Source organism: Plectropomus leopardus, chromosome 12 (assembly GCF_008729295.1).
Source record: "Plectropomus leopardus isolate mb chromosome 12, YSFRI_Pleo_2.0, whole genome shotgun sequence".
NCBI classification, from domain to species: Eukaryota; Metazoa; Chordata; class Actinopteri; order Perciformes; family Serranidae; genus Plectropomus; species Plectropomus leopardus.
In genome coordinates, this window is record NC_056474.1 from 12,713,889 (window position 1) to 12,735,477 (window position 21,589).

At 41.3% G+C, this 21,589-nt stretch overlaps 1 protein-coding gene across 5 annotated transcripts in view; it reads left to right on the forward strand.

The window, feature by feature from the left end:
* The window catches only part of LOC121951040 (zinc finger protein 521-like), a 106,851-nt gene that overhangs the window by 49,758 nt on the left and 35,504 nt on the right, over positions 1-21,589 (forward strand). For 4 of the 5 annotated variants that reach the window (XM_042497218.1, XM_042497219.1, XM_042497215.1 and 1 more), the window contains exon 5: positions 32-116. In XM_042497218.1, the coding sequence (XP_042353152.1) occupies positions 32-116 (85 nt within the window). The remainder of the gene's footprint in view (positions 1-31; positions 117-21,589) is intronic. The other variant, XM_042497217.1, reaches the window with a different exon arrangement.

Genomic DNA, 21,589 nt, shown 5'->3' on the forward strand with positions numbered 1-21,589 from the left:
GAGTCATTTTTTCTCTTGTTCTAATTTTCAGAAGAAGACATACCAGTGCATCAAATGTCAGATGGTGTTCTACAGCGAATGGGACATCCAAGTCCATGTGGCCAACCACATGCTGGGTAGGAGATAACTTTTTATTTCATTCATTATGGTCTCTGTTGCACTCCTGGAACAAAGTCATAAAAACAGTGCTTGTGTAATATCTATGTAAATATGTTTTTCTACATTATAGCAACGATTTAATCAATGTGGCTGTTAGGTGTGCGATTTAAATGTTAGAGGGAATGACTTCATCAGTTCAATATAAAAACGTTAAGGACAATTCGCCAAATTTCACAACAAGTATTTTAAATAAATTTCAGTCTTTTTTATACATTTTTTTAAAAAAAAGTGAATCACATACTCAGAACTGATGTGATATATGTAATAAAATATTTGACCCTGTCTCATTCAGGCTCACAAGTATCTGGATCACATCACCAAATAGGTGGAATTATTTTAATATTTTGACCATCAACTGCATCCCCAGTGTTGTGCATTTTTAAACCCATCCTCTTCATTCCCCCATGCATGTGAATGGTATAATATAGTACGTGTGCATGCTTGTGGAGCAGAATCTCTCCACTTCAAACCACTCTGTACTGTATGGAGGTCGTTTGAAGTAGTGGAAATATACAGATGATTGAAATATTAAAATACCAAAACAGATTTTATTTAAACAAAAAAAAAAAAAAATCCAAATATTATTCCACTGTTGTTGTTTTTTTGTTTTGTTCTTTTTAAATCTCCACACTGCTACTGTACATTATTTCATTTGTTTGTTTATTGTGCCTCCTTACTTAAGTAGTCTGTTCAGATGACTGAGATTTGAATATTGGAAAAATACTTCCGTGCTCTGCATTTACTGACGTCAAATCAACTGAAAAAATGGATATTTGATTTTATTACATTGTGTATCACTACAAAAGAAATATTCCAAATTTCTCATTTTCTTTCACAAGATTCCTAAACAAAGAGTGTTGGTGTAAGACTAACCTCCACATTTTCAAAATGTCTCTACTTTTGGTCGTCATTTGTATGCAGGCAGAATAATTTGTAGAGAACAGACAATTGGAAAACAGGTTTTCTTGCCTGCAGTAAGTAGGCGTCTGAATTCCGGTCTCACGTTCCTTTATTCATTCATTTATTCAGCTCGTTTGGCGGCTCTTTCATTACACTGCATTATCTGTTGTCTTCAGTGGGAGAGAGACTCATTGATCTGGAACCAAACCGCCTCTCTGTTTGGGACACGCTTCTAGGCGCAGGTGAATTTAAACACGGTGGGCAATTCTATCAGGACCGGTAGGCAATTCTATCAGGGACCCACTGTTTGTGCATAAACAATCAGAAGCATGTGATTTGTGATTTTGATGCTTCGGTGTATTTGCAAAGGAGAGAGACGAGCAGAGAGTGTGTAGGTGTGTATTTTGTATTCATCTTTGCGATCTGCTCACCCACTATTCTACTGGGGGTGCCTAATACAGTACCATGCCAGCATTAGTCCTTTCTCTCGCAAAGGCAGGCACGGAGCACACTGGGAGGGTAGAAAACAAACCCCCCTACTGGTTATTTTATGTCTGTCAGCCGCACAAGCACACAGTTCCCCCATAATAGTGGAATTCAGACAGCTTAAGATAACAGGAGGATAGGTGATTGGGTTATTGTCTGATGTCTTACTTCTCTGATATGCCGTTGCTTTGTATTCAACATGATCACGGGTTTCATCAGACTCCTCAAAAGGGTTTCTGTTAGATGCATTTGTTTTGTGATCTCTAAAATATGGAGAAAACAAAACTCGTAATGAAAATTTGGTAGAAAGATGAAGTTCCTGAGAAGTGACTTCATTTTGTAAAATAAACAAAAAGGAATTGAATAAAGGTAATATATGTGGCTGAGTTGATTTATGGGGAAAAAAACGTATGCATGAGGTTAGTCTCTTCTATTATATAGCTGCTAAAAAATCGGTCCCCTTTAATGTAGAATGGGGTTAAATTCAATCCAGCCGATAATCACTGCAAAGCCAATTTGGGCCAAAAATCACACAAAAAAATACTCATTTGGAAAAGCTCTAAATACCTTCTCTACTGAAAAGGGGACACTTTCTCCTTTTAATGGCCATCTGCACAGGAGAGGGGAAACAGGGGGCTGGGGTCATCTCCGCTCAGCTGTCAGCGTTATTAGCGTAGGTAATGGAGCAGACGCTGGATTCATAGGGGTGTTGTTTTCATCCATGCCCCGCTCCATGGTGTCAGTTCACACTGATAACTCTATATATAGTGATGTGCCGTGACATAACCATAGTGCTAAGTGTATGGAACAACAAAACCTGAGCCTGTCTCACCCAGACAAGTCCATATTAGCTGCCTTTGTAATACAATCGTCTCCCTGAACCACTCAGCCTCCACCCTCACCTCCTCCCATCGGTCCGAAGTGCTCGTGGCTGCCTCTTCTGTACGCCTGCCAGCACATTTTGATGCATGGATATTACACTCAGACGATGACAGTCCTGCTTCAGACATAAAGCGCAGCTCTGGTGCCCAGCTACTCCACATTTACTATGATAATAGAGGTAAATGAAAGGGAAGGAGGTGGCCATGGGTGCAGAGGGGTGTGTTGCAGAACAGCCCCAGCCAAGCCTGTGAACGGCCCCACGTGTTTTAAGATGGAGGCCGCAGCCTGCTAGGGCCCAGATGGATCAGTACACATTTGCTGTACAGCTGGTCGCTCTGTTTGGGGACCTGGTGTGATACTCCTATGGAGAAAAAAATGATATCGCCACCATCCAAGGAGCAATTTAATAGCAGGCCAGAAGACAGCTGGCCACTCTTTAGTTTAGAGTTTTTTTGGCATGGCTCACTTACAGAATTGAGGGTGTCCGATTTTTCTCTAGAGACACACAGATTTATACAGCTTTCAGCTGCTGCAGTCACTATCAAACCTTTTATTTCTATTTTTCTTTGAGATTAGAAAACAAATCTGTCCAGCAGTTAATTTTGCCATCTTGATCCGAGGTAATTGCAAGGGAAAAAAATATTTAAAATCACAGTGCTTTCACAAAGTCGTCGGCCGTTTTTTAAGAGGACCTTTGAAGGTCTTTCATTGACACAAAAGCCTGTTTGGTTTTATCAGCATGCCATCATGCCACCCCATTGCTTCACTTTGACCCCACTGTAAACTATGACATTTGGAGCCTCATGGGGGGCACGTTTGGCCCATTTATCGCACTGTTTCAAATGTCCCTGTGTGGAATTTCAGAGCCCTGACATGTTTTGAAGCACGGGCTCTGTCTTAAAGGGTTTTAAAGGTGAAAAGGGTTTTTACTTTCCTGTTATATCTGCTCACAATCCAATTCTCATCTCACTCCCGTCCATTCCAAGCAGCTACTGCCAAGGTGGCAGCGCTCAGAAGGACAATTGTAAACAAACAAACCAAACCACATCCCAGAAAAGTGTTTTTTGGGGTCACCTCTACGGATTTTTGGGTCGGTGACAGCACTGAGCTTGAAGCCAAGTCAGGGAGGAGCCTTCTCTCACAGAGAGGAGCCGGTGGCCTGGTCGGCCCAGGCAGAGGGGGGCACTGGAGGGGTGGAAAGGTTCGGGGGCGGAGAGGGAAAGGCACATTTGCTGTACAGCTGGCCGCTCTGTGTGAAGCAGGCACTGTGGGCCGTTACAGAGCTGGAGAGGAGAGCAAGTGAGAGGCCTTTAGCTCTCCTCTAGTTTCTCCTCCTCCTCTCTGTTCTCTCTTTCTCCTTTCCCCCCTCTCTCTCAGTCTGCTATCTCTCCATTTTCCTCTGTCTCTCTATCTAGCACTCACATTTTCATATAAACCGTGCTCCAACCTGGCATAACAAACTGCGTTGGCCGTCAGTGGGGGAACAGACAGGAGGCACACTGTAACAGTATTTGAAGCTGGAAGGCTTGTTTTGTTTCTTGCTAAGGGCCGCAAATTATCCTTGACACATATCCTCTTGTCTTCGGCCCCCAGAGCAACTTGGCCAGTGTATGTTGATTACATGGTCTCCATCACTGTCTCTGCCCTGGTGGCAACACATTTACCACTCCATTAAGTGCTTCTTTTTTCCTCTGGTGCATAAACAGAATTTAGTATTTCCATTCTTTGTTTCTTTTCCTATAATCCGCTTTGATTAGGCATGTCTGTTGGTGTTCCCTCCATTTCTGGGACTCATTCATAGAGCACACACACACACACATGTAATCTGCTAACAAACATGGCCAAACACTCCTCATTTGACTCCTAGGGGGCTGGATCAGAGTCAGAACTCAATAGACAACACGGCACAGGAACAGGATCAATCTTATGAAATAAATAAGAGAACAGGCTTGGACCAGCCAGTGGAAACAAAGGAAACCATGCGTGCCATATACTGAGTGTGATATCTGCCTGCTTTTATTAATTGGTGATTAATAACGCCTCTCTGTTCGTTAGCGCAGTCACCTCCCGTGCAGCCAAGTGTGTTGCTGCTAATATGCAATTATGCGCACCTTACTGCTCGTTACATTATACCTCTCCCTGACTAATGTGGCGTCCATGAGGAGAATAGAAAACAGAGTGAGCTGCAAGAAAAAAGCTATCAATAAGATTCTCACATTCACTGTGTTACCTACCTGTCTGGATGGAGAGAAAAAAAAGAAGTTTCTTACAAATTCCTCAATGTAACCAGGAGACTGCATTAAAAGTTTTACAGCATTGCAGAGACTGTTTTGCTCTTCCTGGTGTTTTTGTTGTAAAGCAGAGGTAATTGACATCACCATGGGGATGCTCTGTTGCTAGGCCAGACAAGCTCAGGCTGATGTGGTCCTTATCTATTGATTTTCCTGACATTTCCCCACACTTCACAGACTAGGCCAACATGTGAGAAAATATCTGATGCTCTCAGTTCATACAGCCTGTTTGTACAAACTCCGAGCGAACACTTGCTGCCCCTTACTGCATCGCAATTGGTAGGTTGATGTCACCATGGTGATTTGGGGGCAAATTCCTCGCAGTGATTGGTTAAACTGTGCTCATTTGTTGAGCTGATCACTCTAAAGGATAAATATCAGGGCTGTCAAATTATTATATTTTTAAAAATGCTGAATAATCACTGAACTTAAGAAGTTCATCATGATTAACCACAGTTTTAATTGCAAAATTGCATAATTTTGCATTTTAAAACAAGTTTTAAGAGTGTCATGATTGGGAATCAAATTATTGCAACAAATTTACTTTATGATCTCGACTTTTACATTTGTTTCTTTAAACCCTTTGAAATCTGGAGCAACATCACTTTGCTTGTGCTGCTTTCAGATGCTTTTCAAACCTGAACCTTTGAACACAAATTGGCATGATTTCTTTCGAAAACATGGGAATTTTTGAAGATTTAGAAAATTGTTTTTAAAAAGCTAGACATTTTAAAAATGTCTCGAGAAAAAGGAAAAAAAGGAAGGGAAAACTATTTTTTATAATTATCATAAATACATATTACATTAGGTTACAACATTTGTTATTATAGTAAGCACTTTTCACGGGTCATTTCCTTGGGTTTTTTTTTTTGTCTTTTTCTTTTCTTTTCTCTTCTTTTTTTCTTTTATAGTAATTTTCAAGTAATTATCTTATACTTTTTAATAATTTATTGCAAATTTCTGGGTCATTTCTTCTGTCATTGCTCATTGTCTTCATCATGTTTTTGAAAGAATCAATCCAATTTGCTCAGGTCTCAAAGGGTTAAACCAGTGCTGCACTGCTGCAACAGTGTGGCCTTATAACCATGACTTCGAAGTAGGAGACAACTTCAGAGTGCTTAATTTGTGAAATACAGTAGGGTTTTGACCGGTGCATTGAAGGGACAAAATACTTTTTGACCTTAATCATATTGTGATTAATGTGTTAACGCTTACAGCCCTAACAAATAGATACAATAATGCAGATTTGTAAAATAAAATAAAATCTGAAATTTTCCGTTAAATTTGAAGACATCATCTAATGAAGGAATCACTGGTGTACTTTTAGAAACCTCCTATGCAAGTCTAGTCAGGGACTGAATAAAGGTAAGCCCTTCCTGTGCTTCTGGCTATGTTTTATTGATATACAGGAGGGATGTCTCCTTTAGAGTGTTAATGCCAACCCTTGTTCTGAAGTGAAGCCCATAAATACTGGATGATCAGAATTAACCTCTGCATTACTTCACCTCCCCATGGTCTCCGAGATGTCACCAAGGCCGTAGGTGCACGCGCACCCCTGGTCTGATGGGGTTGCTTAGCAGTCTGACTGGAGGGGGGCTTATGGGAGAAGTGCAAACAGACAGTCCTGCCTTAGTAAAGGTCAGAGCTGCAACCCACACCTCTCAAATCCCAGCCTGGCCCTGATGGGACCGGGGTTCCAAGCGTGCCTAGAGATGCTTGTGGTAAGGGAGAATTGCAGCAAGAGTGAAGTGGAGCGCTGCTGCTGAACTGCATTGCTTTTAGCGGTTGTCAGCACCAATAGCAGTGTGACAGATTTGATCTAACTTTGTGTAGTGGCTCTTACTCGGTGTGTTTTTGGAATGACATGCACGCTGGGACACCAGTAGCTATCATATGCTACTGAATAGGACAGAGTCTCAATGTTGTTCTCCAAATTGTTGTTAAGTACGCTTCATAGGTGTAGAGAGGTTTGTTTTAGGATACAAACAGACTCCAAAAGAGCACCCCGAAAAAGTTTTCTCTCTCTTTATGACGCACAACGGTGGTTTTACAAAGTACCATGTAACGAATTACTATCCTCATCGAACTTTGGCTGTGTGAATGGCAGACAGGGGAGGAGAGGGGAGGGGGATCGGGTTCTGAAAGGCCCCCCAGCGTCAAAGCCTTAATAATCATGTGAGCAGCGCTGGACTTCATTACCCTCCTGTTCGACAGGCCGAGTGCCAGCCTGGATTGCTGGCTGGCTGTGGCAAGGTCAACGGCGGAGGAAAAACCAGTTACTGTGTTACTCTGGAGCGGAATGGAGAGGGGCGGCCATCTGTCAGCTCAGGCCTGCCATACCCGCAGAGCAAATGGACACGGGCGGCCAGAGGAGAGGCCACAGACACCCATAGAGCTAAACCCAGTGAGCATAACACTGAGGCATGGACACAGATCCAGCCAAAGAGATGGGCCTTGGTACCACTAAAACACATATATACACACCCGCGCGCACACACATAGCGGAGAAGATAAGGCTATCTCCAAGAAATTTGGCAGCAGGTTGTGTGTGTTTATGCATGTTTGTTTTTAGTGTCAGCGCACTATTGGGCCCCTACTGTTTTAAGTCCAGATGGCAAACCATTTGATAAAAAGTTGATAAAAGTTTAGCTTGGCTTGCCAACGGTAAATGTTTTAATCATAGTGTTCCTTTATGAAGACAAACTCCTTGTGAATCTAAGTGCAGAAAATGTTAGTGACTATAGAGCTCATTTTTCATTTCAGCTGGGACCACAGGCAAATTAGGGATCTAGTGGATAGGATATTTTCGTCCTAAAGATAATAAAAAATCCCTGTTATATTTGAGGGTGGAGGTTTTGTTTTCATGTTGGGGAGGATACATGAAATGAGGGGTTTGGGGGTTCTTGGCCAAAAATTTTGAGCATTAAACATTTAATTTCCTATATTCTAGTGAAATTTTATGCACCAATTGTTGCCTTTTTGCAGTAATATACAGTGTAAATGTCTATTTTTGTTGAAATTAAAGTCCCCTGCTACACCGTAACAAATTGCAGCCAAATTCTAACAGAAATTTACAGTTTTTCCAAAATACATGAAAACCGTACACCTTAGTCATTTTTGGAGCCAAAACACCAGATAATATAAACAGCGAGCATTATGTGTTTTTTTTTTTTTTTTTTTTTCATTTTACCAAAATTGGGCCTAACAACAGAAGCCACATGCAAGTATGCTACAGTATTACTTTGTAAAACTCATTTAACTTTAGAATATTGTAAGAAATTTAACAGCAATATACTACTGAAGTAAATATGGTAGTCACATTAAAATAACAGTATTACGGCAACTGCAGCTGCCAGTATACGTAATTATTATTATTATTATTATTATTATGGGAAAATTTGTTACAGTATATGTTTATATTAATTTTATTTCTATTTTCAATTCAGTTTTGTTCATAAAACTCAATATAACAAATCTCAGTTTGCCTCAGATGGTGTTACAGCATACGACATCCCTCTCTCCTTGGACCCTCACAGCAGATAAGGAAAAACTCCCCCAGAAAAACTCTTTAACTGGGAAATAATGGTAGAAACTTCAGGAGGAGCAACTGAAGAAGGATCCCTCTTCTAGAGTGGATAGATGTGCAATAGATGCTGTGCATATAGAACCGATCAACACAATAAAGTTATAGTAATCCATAGGAAAAAATGATACATAGAAAGAGAGGGATGCACAGAAACAGCAATGATTATACTAACATCCATAAAAATACTTAAATAAGAATAGATAAATATTTGTGTGTTATATATTTAGGAGCATATGTCCACTGCATTCTCCCCCAAATCTACGCCTGTTGTATATATTCTCTTTATATACATATATATATATATATATATATATACTTAAATGTCCCACTCTTCCCTATCAGACTCTAGTTTTAGTGTTTCACCTTGCTGGCTGTTTGTCGGCGTCTGAGTTGCAGCGACCCTCTCTGCGAGGACCTTTACGATGCCCTCTGGCCAAAGTGGAAGAACCCTGTGGAATGTTCCAAAGCTCTCTAATAGGTTTCAGGTGCTGCGGGCCACCGGCCAGCCCCCCGCCATCACCCCACTCTGTGTGTCTTGTGTGATAGGACTCCCCGCTCAACATTCAAAGCACCGCCATTTCTCCTCTAAAGTGAGAGAGAGTGAGAGAGTTACGAAATGGATACCTGTCGTTGTTTACCGTCTTTACAAGTTGTTATCTTCTTCTGCGGTTCACTTTGAGCCTTGTGCATCTCCTTCAACTGAATATTTTCTCTTATACATATGGTTGAAGTTCAGGCAGAAATTTGCATCTCTTCCATCCCACAACTCAGCGTAGTTAAAGTTCCTCCTTGTTTTCCCTCTTGCACTGAGAGTACCGACCCCCCCTCCTTCTCCTCCGGCTTGAGCGTCAACATGCTCCGGAAAACAGGGAGATGGTCCTGGGCGATTCCCCCCACATTAATGGAAATCACACAGGAACTCCCTGGATGAAAGCTTTATTAGTTATTAAGGTTTAATGTTGATATCAGTGCTTATATGTTTACTGGAGTGCACAGTGCTGCTGATGTGGAATTGTCAGAGAGGTGCAGATTTAGTAAGGAATTAGTGTACACCCAGGATTTAATTAAGGGGATCTATTTCCATCTTGTTAGAAAGAGATAATGTGAGTACTGCATGCATCATAGGTTACCATATTAAATGCTGCTTCCTGTAACAGCATTACATCCACCACAGTAGTGCTTGTAGATTATAGAAAGGAAACTGTTTATATTTGGCTGCAAGAATGAGACATGAGACATTTTTAAGTTTGCAGTGCTATTTTTGTGTTTGTTTTCAATCATGATGCTAAAACACACATTCATCAGAGGTAAAATGGTCACACTTTGCATGTGTCTCATTGCATTTCCAGCGTGAAGTTGGAGTGTGAACACTGAAGCGACATGGCCTCTTTGTCTCTCCATTTGTCCCACTGCCGCCTAGAGACGCAAACCTTAAGCCACTCACTCTCTGATTAATCTTTAACATTTATAATTACTAATTAAGTTAGTAAGAGACTTTTAATGTAGTCCTCCTTCAATGGGGAGCAGAGAGGACAACAGATCATTAGCTTCAATAATGAACGCGGATGAGACAGATAATGGCCTATGATAGGTGAATACTGACAGTTATATTAAATGAGGCGAGTATATGGGAAATGCTGTAGCACTTCATGGATTCAAAGACACGGGGACACAAGGTGGTGAAGTATAACTCTAGACATAAAGCATGAGAAAATCTTAGACATAGTTTGTACTCATTAAAACATATATCTTTAATACCGTCAAGTCTCTTATAATGTATATCTGCAGTGCTAATTGTGTCAACCCCAGTTTCAAGTACAAATTTTATTTATTCATTCACTCTGGTTTCATTGAGTTTTTGGTCTCCCTAATGTCTTCGATGTATCTCATTATCACATTATTACATTAGCGTCTGCATTATACTGGTGGCTGTAAGTTGCTGCCCATTAAAAGAGTCATTTCATCTCAGTTTTTTTGTACCTTAACGACGATGCTACTCTGGCACATTCTGCGAGCCTTCCCACTTTGGGGGAAGGTGCTTATGCCATAATGATTATTATCATTAAGAAGATATTAATGTGCTTAGTGTTTGCGACCCAGCTGCTCATCATGGCCTGAGCTCCCTGCCGGGGAGTGGAAGAGAGCCGCTGCCAAAACGGACAGTGCACGTAGGCCACCGCCCACCTGTCCAGAGGTTTCAGGGTTGGTGGAGGTCACACCCACCTACCTCCCTGCCCTCTGCTGAACTGGAGGAGGGATGGCTCGGAAGCATAAAATTGGAGGAGATGAATTGTGTCGCGTGGGTTGAAGTTAAAAAATGCCACTGAGTGAATTGAGTAGTTTTTTTAAACCCCAGATTGTGAGCACCTACCTCATATACCAGCATACATATTAATTATAGTTATGTTACTCTGCTGTGAGGGGAAATGTGTGTTTTCCCTACAGAGATCCACATAATTATTCAGTGAATTTCAATCTTGCTATTATTCCAGGCAGTAGAACACTAGACTTTTTGTGTTTTGTAAATAAATTGTTCCGCTTTCTTAATCGATTTGATCAAAAAAGACTACAAATTCTTCACCTTCTTGTATTCTAAAAGAGGTACAGGGTGTTGTGTGACGACTCCTGTTTCGAATCTCGAATACACACACAGATAGACGGCTGGGGCTGAAGGCAACCTGGCTCAGCCTCCTCCAGTCTCTCAGTTTCAAATTGCTGCTTCATTAGGGCTTGGAAAAGAAACCCATGGTTACATTTAATCAAACGAATCGGTATGGCAGACCCACATAATCAATCACAATCCTTATCCAATATGCTACATTCTGTAACTACCAAGCTGGCTTGGAGAAAAGTCAATTATGGCCCCTCGCTCTGCTCCTCTGCCGGGGTTGCTGTGATATTATACTGTTTCTGCAGTTGTTTTCATTATGCAAACATGGACTGTGTGCATCTCACTCATGCAGCCTTTTACTATTCGTACAGTCATTTCCTTTTTATACTACAAGCTCTTGTATGATACACGAACTGGGGGTTTGTTGGGGAGTATGATGTGCCATATCTGGAATAATCAAATTAACTATTAATGATTTTTGCTCTCAAACCAACATTTGTGTTACACAGTGGGCTGCAGTCGGTGATGTTGTTCATATTTCATATGTTTCGTGTCCATATGGATCTGTTCTCACTGTCTCTGTACGAAATCGTTTACACCTCTACTTTCTCACCCGACATCCCTGAGTACATTGAATGCAAACACTGCGCACTAAAGCATACGCACGCCCACACACAAACACCATAAACACACGGTACACTCACTCATCACTCAATCCATCAGTCCCTTTTTTTCTCTTTTTGCACATCTTGTGTGTTCTCTCTCCCTACCTTTTCAGCCTCGCGCACAATCAGCGTGCTCCACGTAACACGCACAAGCAAGTAAAACACACACAGGCATGCACACACAAGGTAGCTAGGTTGGTGGGGGCCATGGCTGCAGCTCTTCTGCGCAGTCCCAGAGTGGCTCCCGGGGCTCGGCTGCCAGTTGTTTGCCAGCGTCTCCGGGTGGAATTCATTCAAATTAAAGCGGTGGAATGAGGCCCGAGTCCCAGAATGCCTCGTCCCTCTCCTTCATCAGCATTCCGCCGATGAGAGTAATTAAAGCAGAAATTAATTCTGCTGTAAGCAGAGGAGCCACAGAATAACTGATATTAGAGGCTGGATGATGAATGCTTGGCATCAAGGGAGGTCTCAGGGGAGGAAGGGGAAATTCACAGATCTCTTTTTCTTTCTTTCTTTCGTTCTTTCTTTTTCTATCGTTCCACTTTGCCTCTCTTTTGCTCTCTTTGCCCACCCCCCCTTTTTTATTTCTTTCGTTTATGTTGTCTACATTCCTCCTGTCGATGCATTTGTGTCTGCTTACTATTTGCCCCCCTCTCATCTTTACATTTCTTTCATCCTCTATAGCAGCATTTGTCCTCCGTGCCGCCTAAAGATTGCCACAGAGAGCCAAAGCCATTGGTTTTAAGCTTGACTGAAGACATCGCCACTAAGCCTCCTCTGCTCAGTAACAGTATTTCACATTCTGTCAGCACTAGTGCTCTCATTTTCAGTCAACAGGCATATTAGAGTTTACTGATGCTGCAAATGCAAGCGCTTTGTTGTTCTTCAACAGAAGCCAAAATGGAGAGTGCTTCCAGGTGAATGCTATAACACCAGAGGCAGACTATGAAGTGCCACAGAAAAAAATATAAATCAGTGCAATTGTTAATCAGGATGTGAGCACCCATAAAAAATGCATAATTATTGAATTAGACCACGTATTTAAAGCAGCTCAGAGCTAAACATGGAGTATTATTTCCAAGACAAACTGTCTTTTTTTCCCAGGCACAGTTTGAGATTGAACCTTGAAGCTCTCCAGATGATGTGATATTCTACCCAGGATGATTCAATGATCCCCCATGTCCCCTGACGCTTTATTTTTGGAATAGCACATCTTTAGCAAGAGCAGTCACAAGACTGAAAGACAAACAAGTGAACTCATGAAACACTGAGGGTGGATGAGGCTGTCAGTGAGACTGTTTTCCTCTCTTAGAATCAAATGGAATTGAACAAAGGTTAGCTCTTTGGGGCTTTATGGTAATGTGATATACGATGCTGCCATGGAATTTGCCAATGCATGTCTTAGCACTGTCTGACTCCAAGGAGGGAGTGAATGGTAATTACGCTGACCTCTGCCCCTCCCTCTCTTATTCTGCCCTCTGGGTAAAAAGCCTGAGGAGGTAATAAACAATAGATAGATTTGTCTTGTTTGTATTGCAGCTGCCGCACTCTTAATGACACACGAGATTGGTCTCTATTTTGAAAATAATACATGCCAAGATCTGCAGGTAGTTGTATTGCATTTTTAATTGGTTTGTGCAAGAATATCTCAATCAGATGTAAATGAATGGAAGCTCAACTTGAGAGTTACTGACTGTTATTAAGAATTTAGGAGACTGGTGTGGAGTTGAAACACAGAGTGAGTGATTAGAAACCATAAAGGGCCCAAATACAGAGGAGATGCAAACTGGAGACAGCAGCAAAACCAACCTCAGACCTGTTGATTAAGCCAAGGAAAGACTTACCTGGCACTGCCCAATAATTCTAGGACTTATGGGACAGACAGGGTGGGTTTTTCCTTGCTGTTTTCAGCTGGAATGTTATTGCTGATGCACAGTACATACAGAATGACAAACTATACCTCCAATGGAGCAATTACATATTATACAATATACACATATAATCAGTGAGGTCAATTTTGAAATATATCAGGTTACAGATTACTAGTTACCTTTATAAAAATGTAATAAGTAATGTAAGGTGTAACACTGATCATTTCTATGTTTACAGCATTTTTTTTTAACTCCTGTAGACAAGCTTTACCATGTACAGCAATTTTAGAGCCAAGTCAGTAATTATGATAAAAATGCTATAAAATATTGAGATATAAGTAATATTAATTATTAATCATCAATTTAATCATAATTAATGATCATAAATAAACTTCACCAGGCTGTGTTGTTGTAGGCTACTCCAGCAGAAGCTGTTGCTTGGCAGATTTGGTCCCTCACTGTTGACTCCATGGCTCTGGCCTTAGACCTTTTTTGATTTAGAGAGAAAACATTATTGAATTTCCTGCATTGAAAGATCTTCTTGTGCAAGGACATGGCTGACGCACGTTGTTCAGAAATATGCCAAAAAGAGGCATTCCTCCACGTCTAAAAGATGCAAAACAGCCGAACAAATGTTACATTCTACATACAGTGATGGGAAGTAATTAGTTACATGTAAATATATAACAAAATAAATATAATTGTAATCAGTTTAAGAAAAAGCATGTCTTTACATTACGGTTACTGATCAAAATGATGGTGATTACAAAGGGGTTACATCCAAATTATTATTTGATATATTTAATTATTATTAAATATATATAACATTGAGTATAACATTCATACTGTTGAAAATGTTAGAATATAACACTAATTATGTTGCTTTGCATCTTTTTGCCATGCAGGAATGCCTACTTTTGGCATCTATTTCTGGACATTTCAGCTGTATTTCCCAGTTTAAAACATTTGTTATAATAATAATAAAAAAAAAACCCAACAAATGTTAGAAGTTACATTACTTTGATGAAGGAATTAAAAGTCATTACTGGTTACATTTTAAGAGGATGACTAGTTATATGTAACTTATGAAATTTCATTTTGCCTGCCCAGCACTGTCGACATATAAGCTTTTTTACCGAAAACAATATATTCTGACATAATCCCTTTATAATCACTGACACTTTGACATGTAATTTAATTACATATGTTTCACCCATAACTGAAACAGATGACAATCACATTTATTTTGTAATTTAATTACATAACGCCATCACATGTAACAAGTTACTGTGGAGGATACAGTAACTCACTTGTTTACAAAGTTACTGTACAAGTTACTATAATATATTTTATGTTATATTATATACTATATGTATTATGTTATACATGTATGTAGGCTTCATTATAAAAGAAGAGTGATACTTTTTTTAAATTTGCAGATCAGCTTCATTAGAAAATACTACTACTAAAAATCTACATTTGTCAATTAAGAAATAAGTGATTTTATGAGCAGCCGTCAAACAAACTAACTCAGTGGTAATGTATGATGTGCTGAACCTTAATGTCGGGCCTCAATATGGGAGAAAAATAGGTGGAATTAATTTAGAGCGGTCGATGTCTAATATTGCAGGGAAACTCAAAAGCACAATATTATTCCACCCTCAATCTTCCAAGTCATTTGGCTGTTTCTCTTTCCACTTACCCTTTTTTCTTCAATCTTTCTTTTGGAAAGATGTTATGAAGCATGAAGCAGAAATAGTAATCATACAGTAAAGGCATTTCCACTAAATTATTTAGTAATGGTGTCTTTTTATAGACACATGGTTTACCTATGGACCTTACTAAAAGCTTGGTACACAGCAGCAGTTTTCAGAATGTATCCCTGCAGTGGATCATATTGCTGTAGTGCATGATATCGCTCTCTATCATTCAGAACAGCGATGCTGTCGTTATGAAAAGGGAGGGCATATCTTGATGTCTGCCATCCTGGAAATGGCAGCTGCATTGTTTGTTTGTCTACTTTGTTCCGCACACCAATAAAAATGCACTCAAAATGAAACCTTGGTGTAACGATGACCTTAAGCGCAATGACACTCTTTCCCATAACATTGTCCTGTCCAATAGTCCAGAACTCCCCAAGAGGCCTTACAGCAAGTCTAGGAGGAACCAAATGAGAGAGAAATCGATTACTTTCCTCTCTCCACTGTCTCTGCCCTGGCTGAATTACTGAAACAAGATGCTGCACTTAGAGGAGTCTTTGGAGAGGCAGAGGGAGAGAGAAAGAGATGTGGGGGAGAGAGAAACACTTTTAGGGACATGGGTGCCATTTAGACTAGGACCATCTTCTCACAGAAAGCCACTAAAAGCAGTGAATGATCCTCTTCCTGTCCCTGGCTGGGAGGCGGTTAGCCTCCTGTGGTTAAGTGAATACAGAACATACACTCAGGTTTGAGGTCAAGGCAAGATCATTAAAAAGAAGATTAATTTCTGACGTCCAAGTATGACAATCATACTCATATGACTGTATCTGTATTAAAGAAGTATTTAACTGCTGGAGACTGCTGGAGTCTTTTCATAAAACTAGCCTGTCTATGCATTAGACCCCCATGACCCAGCCTTGGATTAGTGGATGAAAATGGATGGATGGGTGGTCCTATATGGCCAGACAAATCATAAACTGTAAAAATAATGGATGTAGCTACCATGATGTCACCCATTCATTTGTGGACTCCTGTTTTGACCCCTTAAGTTTGGCATTTTGGCCTTCACATTCTTTGCTGTTATGAGCGAAGAGGGACCATATTTGGGCAAGAGGCTGGCACTGGGGAGGAGTGAGGGGTGGATCTGACTGAGGTCTTAAAGCAGCCTGCCCTTAATTATGCGTGTCTTTGGGCCTTAATTAAAACATAAACCGCTGAATTATATAAAAATTAACCCCTGTACAGTGGTCATCTAGGGTAAAATTAGCTTTACATTTTCTTGTATCAGACTGTAAACATGTATATTTGCGTTGTAAAGTTGGGCATTTCAACATGGTGGCTCCTGGAACCAGCCTCAAGTGGTTATTTGGGGAACTGCAGTTTTTGGCATTTCCATGTTAGACATTGCCACTTGGAAAACAGTGAAAAAGGGCTTTGGCATTGCTTTTGCTCAAGAGGTAGAATACCTACGATTACCAGAATGCACTCTGCTGCACTGGACCACTGGACTGTTTTCCAGTTTGACCTGAGTGTGAGAGAAAGAGAGCCAGTCTCTCTCTCAATCCCTCATCATACTCTGTTCCTCAAAAAACCATGCAGGGTTCATTACCAGGACTAAATGTATTCATGTTTGTTGATTTATACACATAATATGAAATTTAGATCAAGTAAAATTGCCACAGTCAAATCTGAGTGAACATTAACCACTTAAGTTTCATAGTAAAGGTTTTACAATAAACGGCTGTAGCTTTGTTTTAAATGCAGTTATGTTAGATAGTGTGGTAGTTATAAGTAAATAACGTTACCTAGCTAGCTATCAAGCAGTGCCAGTTAGCATCACCAGTGTTACTTTTCTTGGCCTATCATTTGAACAAAATTTGATGTTTGATGTCCCTATGTTTTTTTTTTTAACAATTGTATCGTTAGCTATTCAATAGAGTTAAAACCAAGTAATTACTATTGAATGTAACCCTCTGCAGCTATGCCATATTCTGTGAGAGGAACTCCATCATCACTGGCACACAATAAATTTTGGGATAGGTTGGGCCATGAAGGACTCATCCGTTGCATCCTCCACATGTGGTGACTATCATACAAAAATGCAGAAGTACAGTCTGTAGTTCTAGCAACAGCCCAGTTTATCTTCACATACTGCCCACACTGCTATGATACAAAGCCGGTTGAAAATAGGCAAAGTATCCCTTTAACTCGAGCTAAGCATATCACAGCTATGGTATGTCCAAAAGCTTGAGACCACATGGACCCAATCTGATGTTGTTTTTCAGACTACCTAATGTCAAATGGGTGTTGTTTAACATCCACACCAGGTTTTATTGTCTGAACTATGAAGATGAAAATGAATCCCGCTCGTTTGGTAGACAGAACGTGGTGCTTAAGGGACCCAATCCCTGTAAGTGCCATTAAGTGGAAATTGCCGTTCACATATTCCAGTGGTTTGATTAATTACACTCTCTCATGTGCTTTCATAAAGGCCCAATGAAATATGGGGAGCAAATTGCATTGTGTTCCTGTATCCTGTTATGTAAAAGCAGTTTAATTATTGACACATGTTTTGCCACCTGGCAGGGGAAAGGATGGTTGGACATGAATAGAAATCATACAATAGATGTTACGGACGGGTAGAGCTAGCACTTGAGATGCCATGTGTTTCCATATCCGTGACTCATTTCATGTCCCCGTCTTCACCTCGCCTCAGGTTCTCCTGCTGAATCAGAGCAGAGAGCAGACGTGATCAGCTGGATGTGTCACAGTTGTGAGAGAAGCATTTTGCCAATGTGACTGCTCTTTAAAAAACCTGTTTAACTTTGTGCGGCAGGACTGCTTTTTGAAAGGTCTCTTCTAATAAATATGTAGTTAAGGAGATATTTTGTGAAGGCTACGCAGCCTCTCTGGGGGATTAAAAGATCACTGCTGGCTTTGTGTGATATCTTGAGATAGCTCTTTTTGATCAGAGCACAGGCTTAGACATGCTTAGTTACTGACACACTTTGAACTCAAGGAAGCAGTGTAGGAAGACAACAATCAGATTTTAACATAAATGTCTTTATTCCCTTTTTTCCCCCTCTCTTTTGTCTTTGTTCCTGGGCAGTGTGCTTTCCAAGAGCAGTGCCCTCTACTGCCACGGAGACTCAATAACATGACAGTGTCAGGGCAGTGCTTCCCTTCTGCTGTAGCCAGTAGTACTTACGCTCCACTCTATTCTGTATTCTACAGTGTATGTGGAGGTATTAGCTCATAAAACCCTCCTACTGTCATATGAACCCACTGCCGTCCCTGAGCTCTATATGAACAGCAGGGCTCTGATACTTAGTCCCAAGCTGTTCCTGTTTGCCCAAAACGATCAGGCCTGGCCTCGTGCTCTCTACCTGATCTAGTTGACTGGGCTGTGTAAGTTAGGTAGGCAGTCCCTGTCTCCATCCCCCTCCTCCCTCCCAATATGCACTTGGACCCGGGCTCAGGCTGCACCTTTTGTGTTCCACAGGGATAGGGGGGCCAGATGGAGGAATTTGATTAACCAGCAGTGGAGGACCAAATGTTCAATTGGATACAGAACCAGTTGGAAGGCGGGAGGGAGCGAGGGATGAGGCAGGGTAGAGGGAGAAATCTAAAATGGCTGGTCATGTGCGCCGGCCAACACTTTCCAAAGGGGAGCCCAAACAGACACTGAGGTGTAGTAATGCAGAAGCCCTTTTCCAAGTACCAGCTGGGCCTTTTAGGAGCCTCTATCCCCACAGCAGACACTCGGCAGCCTCCGAGCAGCTTGACTTTACCATATGTGGAACTTTTTTATGCTCCACCTGGTTTCCCCAGGGGACCTGTGCCGCTGGGACGCCGGAGGCAGGTGAATTGCTCTTAATGCAAGGCACTGAATCACTGGGCCAACAACATGAGGGAAGTGCCTAGGGAGAGGAAATGGATCTGCAGAAAGGCTGGCGCGGACTGGCGCGACCTTGGAGCTAGTGCCCGCTGCGGAGCAGAGAACGAGGCCGCGTGACGTGTCACTGTGCCTCCGCTCACTGCACACCTCAAATTTGATAATATTCACACTTTTATTTCTGACATAATGTTGTGTATCATTTTACAAAGTGCCTTTCTAAAATGGAAGTGAATCCATTTGTAAACCTTAGCTTCCATTTAGAGCCAGTGCCTGATTTTTGTTCCTGTCCCTCCATTTCCCTTTTAGCTGTAATGTTTATGAAAGGTTAACTTAGGTATTTTTCAACCTTGACCCTACTTTCCAAAGCTTTTGATAAGTGACTAATGGAGACAACATTTTTTTTAATTGGTCCAGTACTGAGTGAGAGAACAGCAGCTGGCAGCCCCAAAACTACGGAGCCCCCAAAAGCACATGGGGGAGAAAAAAAATTAGGTGGTGAAAAAAAACAAAGGTGCAAGATTATGGAAAGGATCCCTACAGAGATAGACCTTTCTGTGAAACAGTACAATCCTTTTTGTTTAACCAGAAAAAGCCCAAAATTACTTTTGCCAAACCCACCAAATTCTGTTCAAATAAATAGTAAATTTAATTTATAAAGAGCAGCATGTTTCACATTTAACTGGGTGAATTAAGGAATTATTTTAACCAAAGCAGAGTTGGTGATTGTTGGAATAGTAGAAAGACCAATTAATACAATTTTAGTATTATTGTGTTTCTTTGATTGTAATTACTGATCGTTTAAATGAAGTCTGGTGGGTTTGGCAATGGCAACTTTGTGACTGTTTCTCGTCAAACAAAAAGGATCTTAAAAGATCTATCTGTAGGGATTTTTTCCATAATGCTTTCGAACACGTACATTAAAACAATGTGAGCCTGTCAGTGGCAAAAATGACCACTTTTAATGAACAAATGAGAAACAGGCTTGTCCCAAAGGAAATTTGTCATTTGGGTATAAAAGTGCAAAACACAGCTGCAAGCCACTCAGTACATAACAGTACATTACCACAGTGGACAGTGTTGTATCGCTTGACTTGGGCACAAAAATAACATTAAACTATTAAAATATTGCACAAACCACATAATAAATTAACCATACTATAAGATAGTAAATACTCTCAAAAAACCTAAAAACGTGATTGTGAGACTTTAAGTGGTACAGACTTAAGCAACTAAGCCTACCTCTTAATTTTGGTCTTTTCATTTCACTGCTGCCGTCTGCAGCCCTGTTGCCCAATACTGGACCAGTTTCAAAAACTGTTGTTGCCATTTGTTACCTAGATACAAAAATATGGGCTGAGAAACACTGAAGTTTGTCTTTAATGTATTGGTATTTGCAGTATTTGTTTCGTATATGCTGTATGACTACATTCTGCTATACAGCATTTTTGACACAATCTAATATTTCAAGCGTCTCATGCAAATACTGATTTACTCAGCAATATCAGCTCTTGTTCCTCCACTCGGTGATACATTTTTTTCCAACATAGTTTGCGAGTCCAGACCATGAGGACAGGCAGGTCAGATGAGGGAGATTTTTGCCTGGACAGTGGAGGTGTGGTCACTCTCCTGCCTGCACCTGTCTCACCGAGTCCGTGGCACAAAGCCAGAGGTCAGGGGTCACCACAGGGGGCTGTCAAGGTCAAAGGTTTATCACTCTCCGAGGGGTCCTGGAGCCATCACTCAGACCCTACAGTACACACGATCTGCCCAGTCGAGTTTTTTCTTCCCCCACTTTTTCTAATCCTTCCAAATGGCTCGGGCAAAACTCCTGACAGCAGCAAGAGAAACAAACTGTGGGGTGTGGAGCTCTAAGCCATCAGCTGGAGATTTCACTTTGAAAAGATTCCCTTTTACTCACTGCCCTTTCCACCAATCAGAGGGCCCGCCAGAGTCCAGGCACCCAGAGCAGCTGCCCTCTGACCCTGCCAGCGGTTGTTGGTTTATTTTGTTTGGGCATTTTAGAGAGGATGGGGCTGCTTTTGACAGGTCAGGCAGCAGGACTTGGATGAGGTCTTTAGCAAAGACAGCCAGAGAGGGAGAATTTCACAGCTCGAGAAAAGACTCAAGCTACCCCTAGCTGGTGTTGCAGTTCCAGTATTACGCTCATATTGCTGGAGCTGTTGTCATATTCATTGAGACATGTGGAAAATGGCCCATTTTGGGGGGAAAAGAGGGGCCATTCATGCAAAGTCAATTCCATCAAGCAGACAGAAATTCCTCGATACCCCTGTTTATGCAGCTGTGCCCTCTGATCGAATTACACCAACCCTCTTGCAACACCCACACCTCCTCCCCCCCCCCACCTCCCAACCTCCTCTGAATGTGCCAGGAGCCTCAGATGGGTCTCCCATCCACCGGGGAGGATGGGCGAGGTGAAGAGACACGAGGGGGCACATAACCCAGAGTTACACCTACCCGCAGCAGTAATTGGGGCAAAGCCACGGTGCTTCCATGGGTCAGAGCAGGGGCCTGTCATGTGA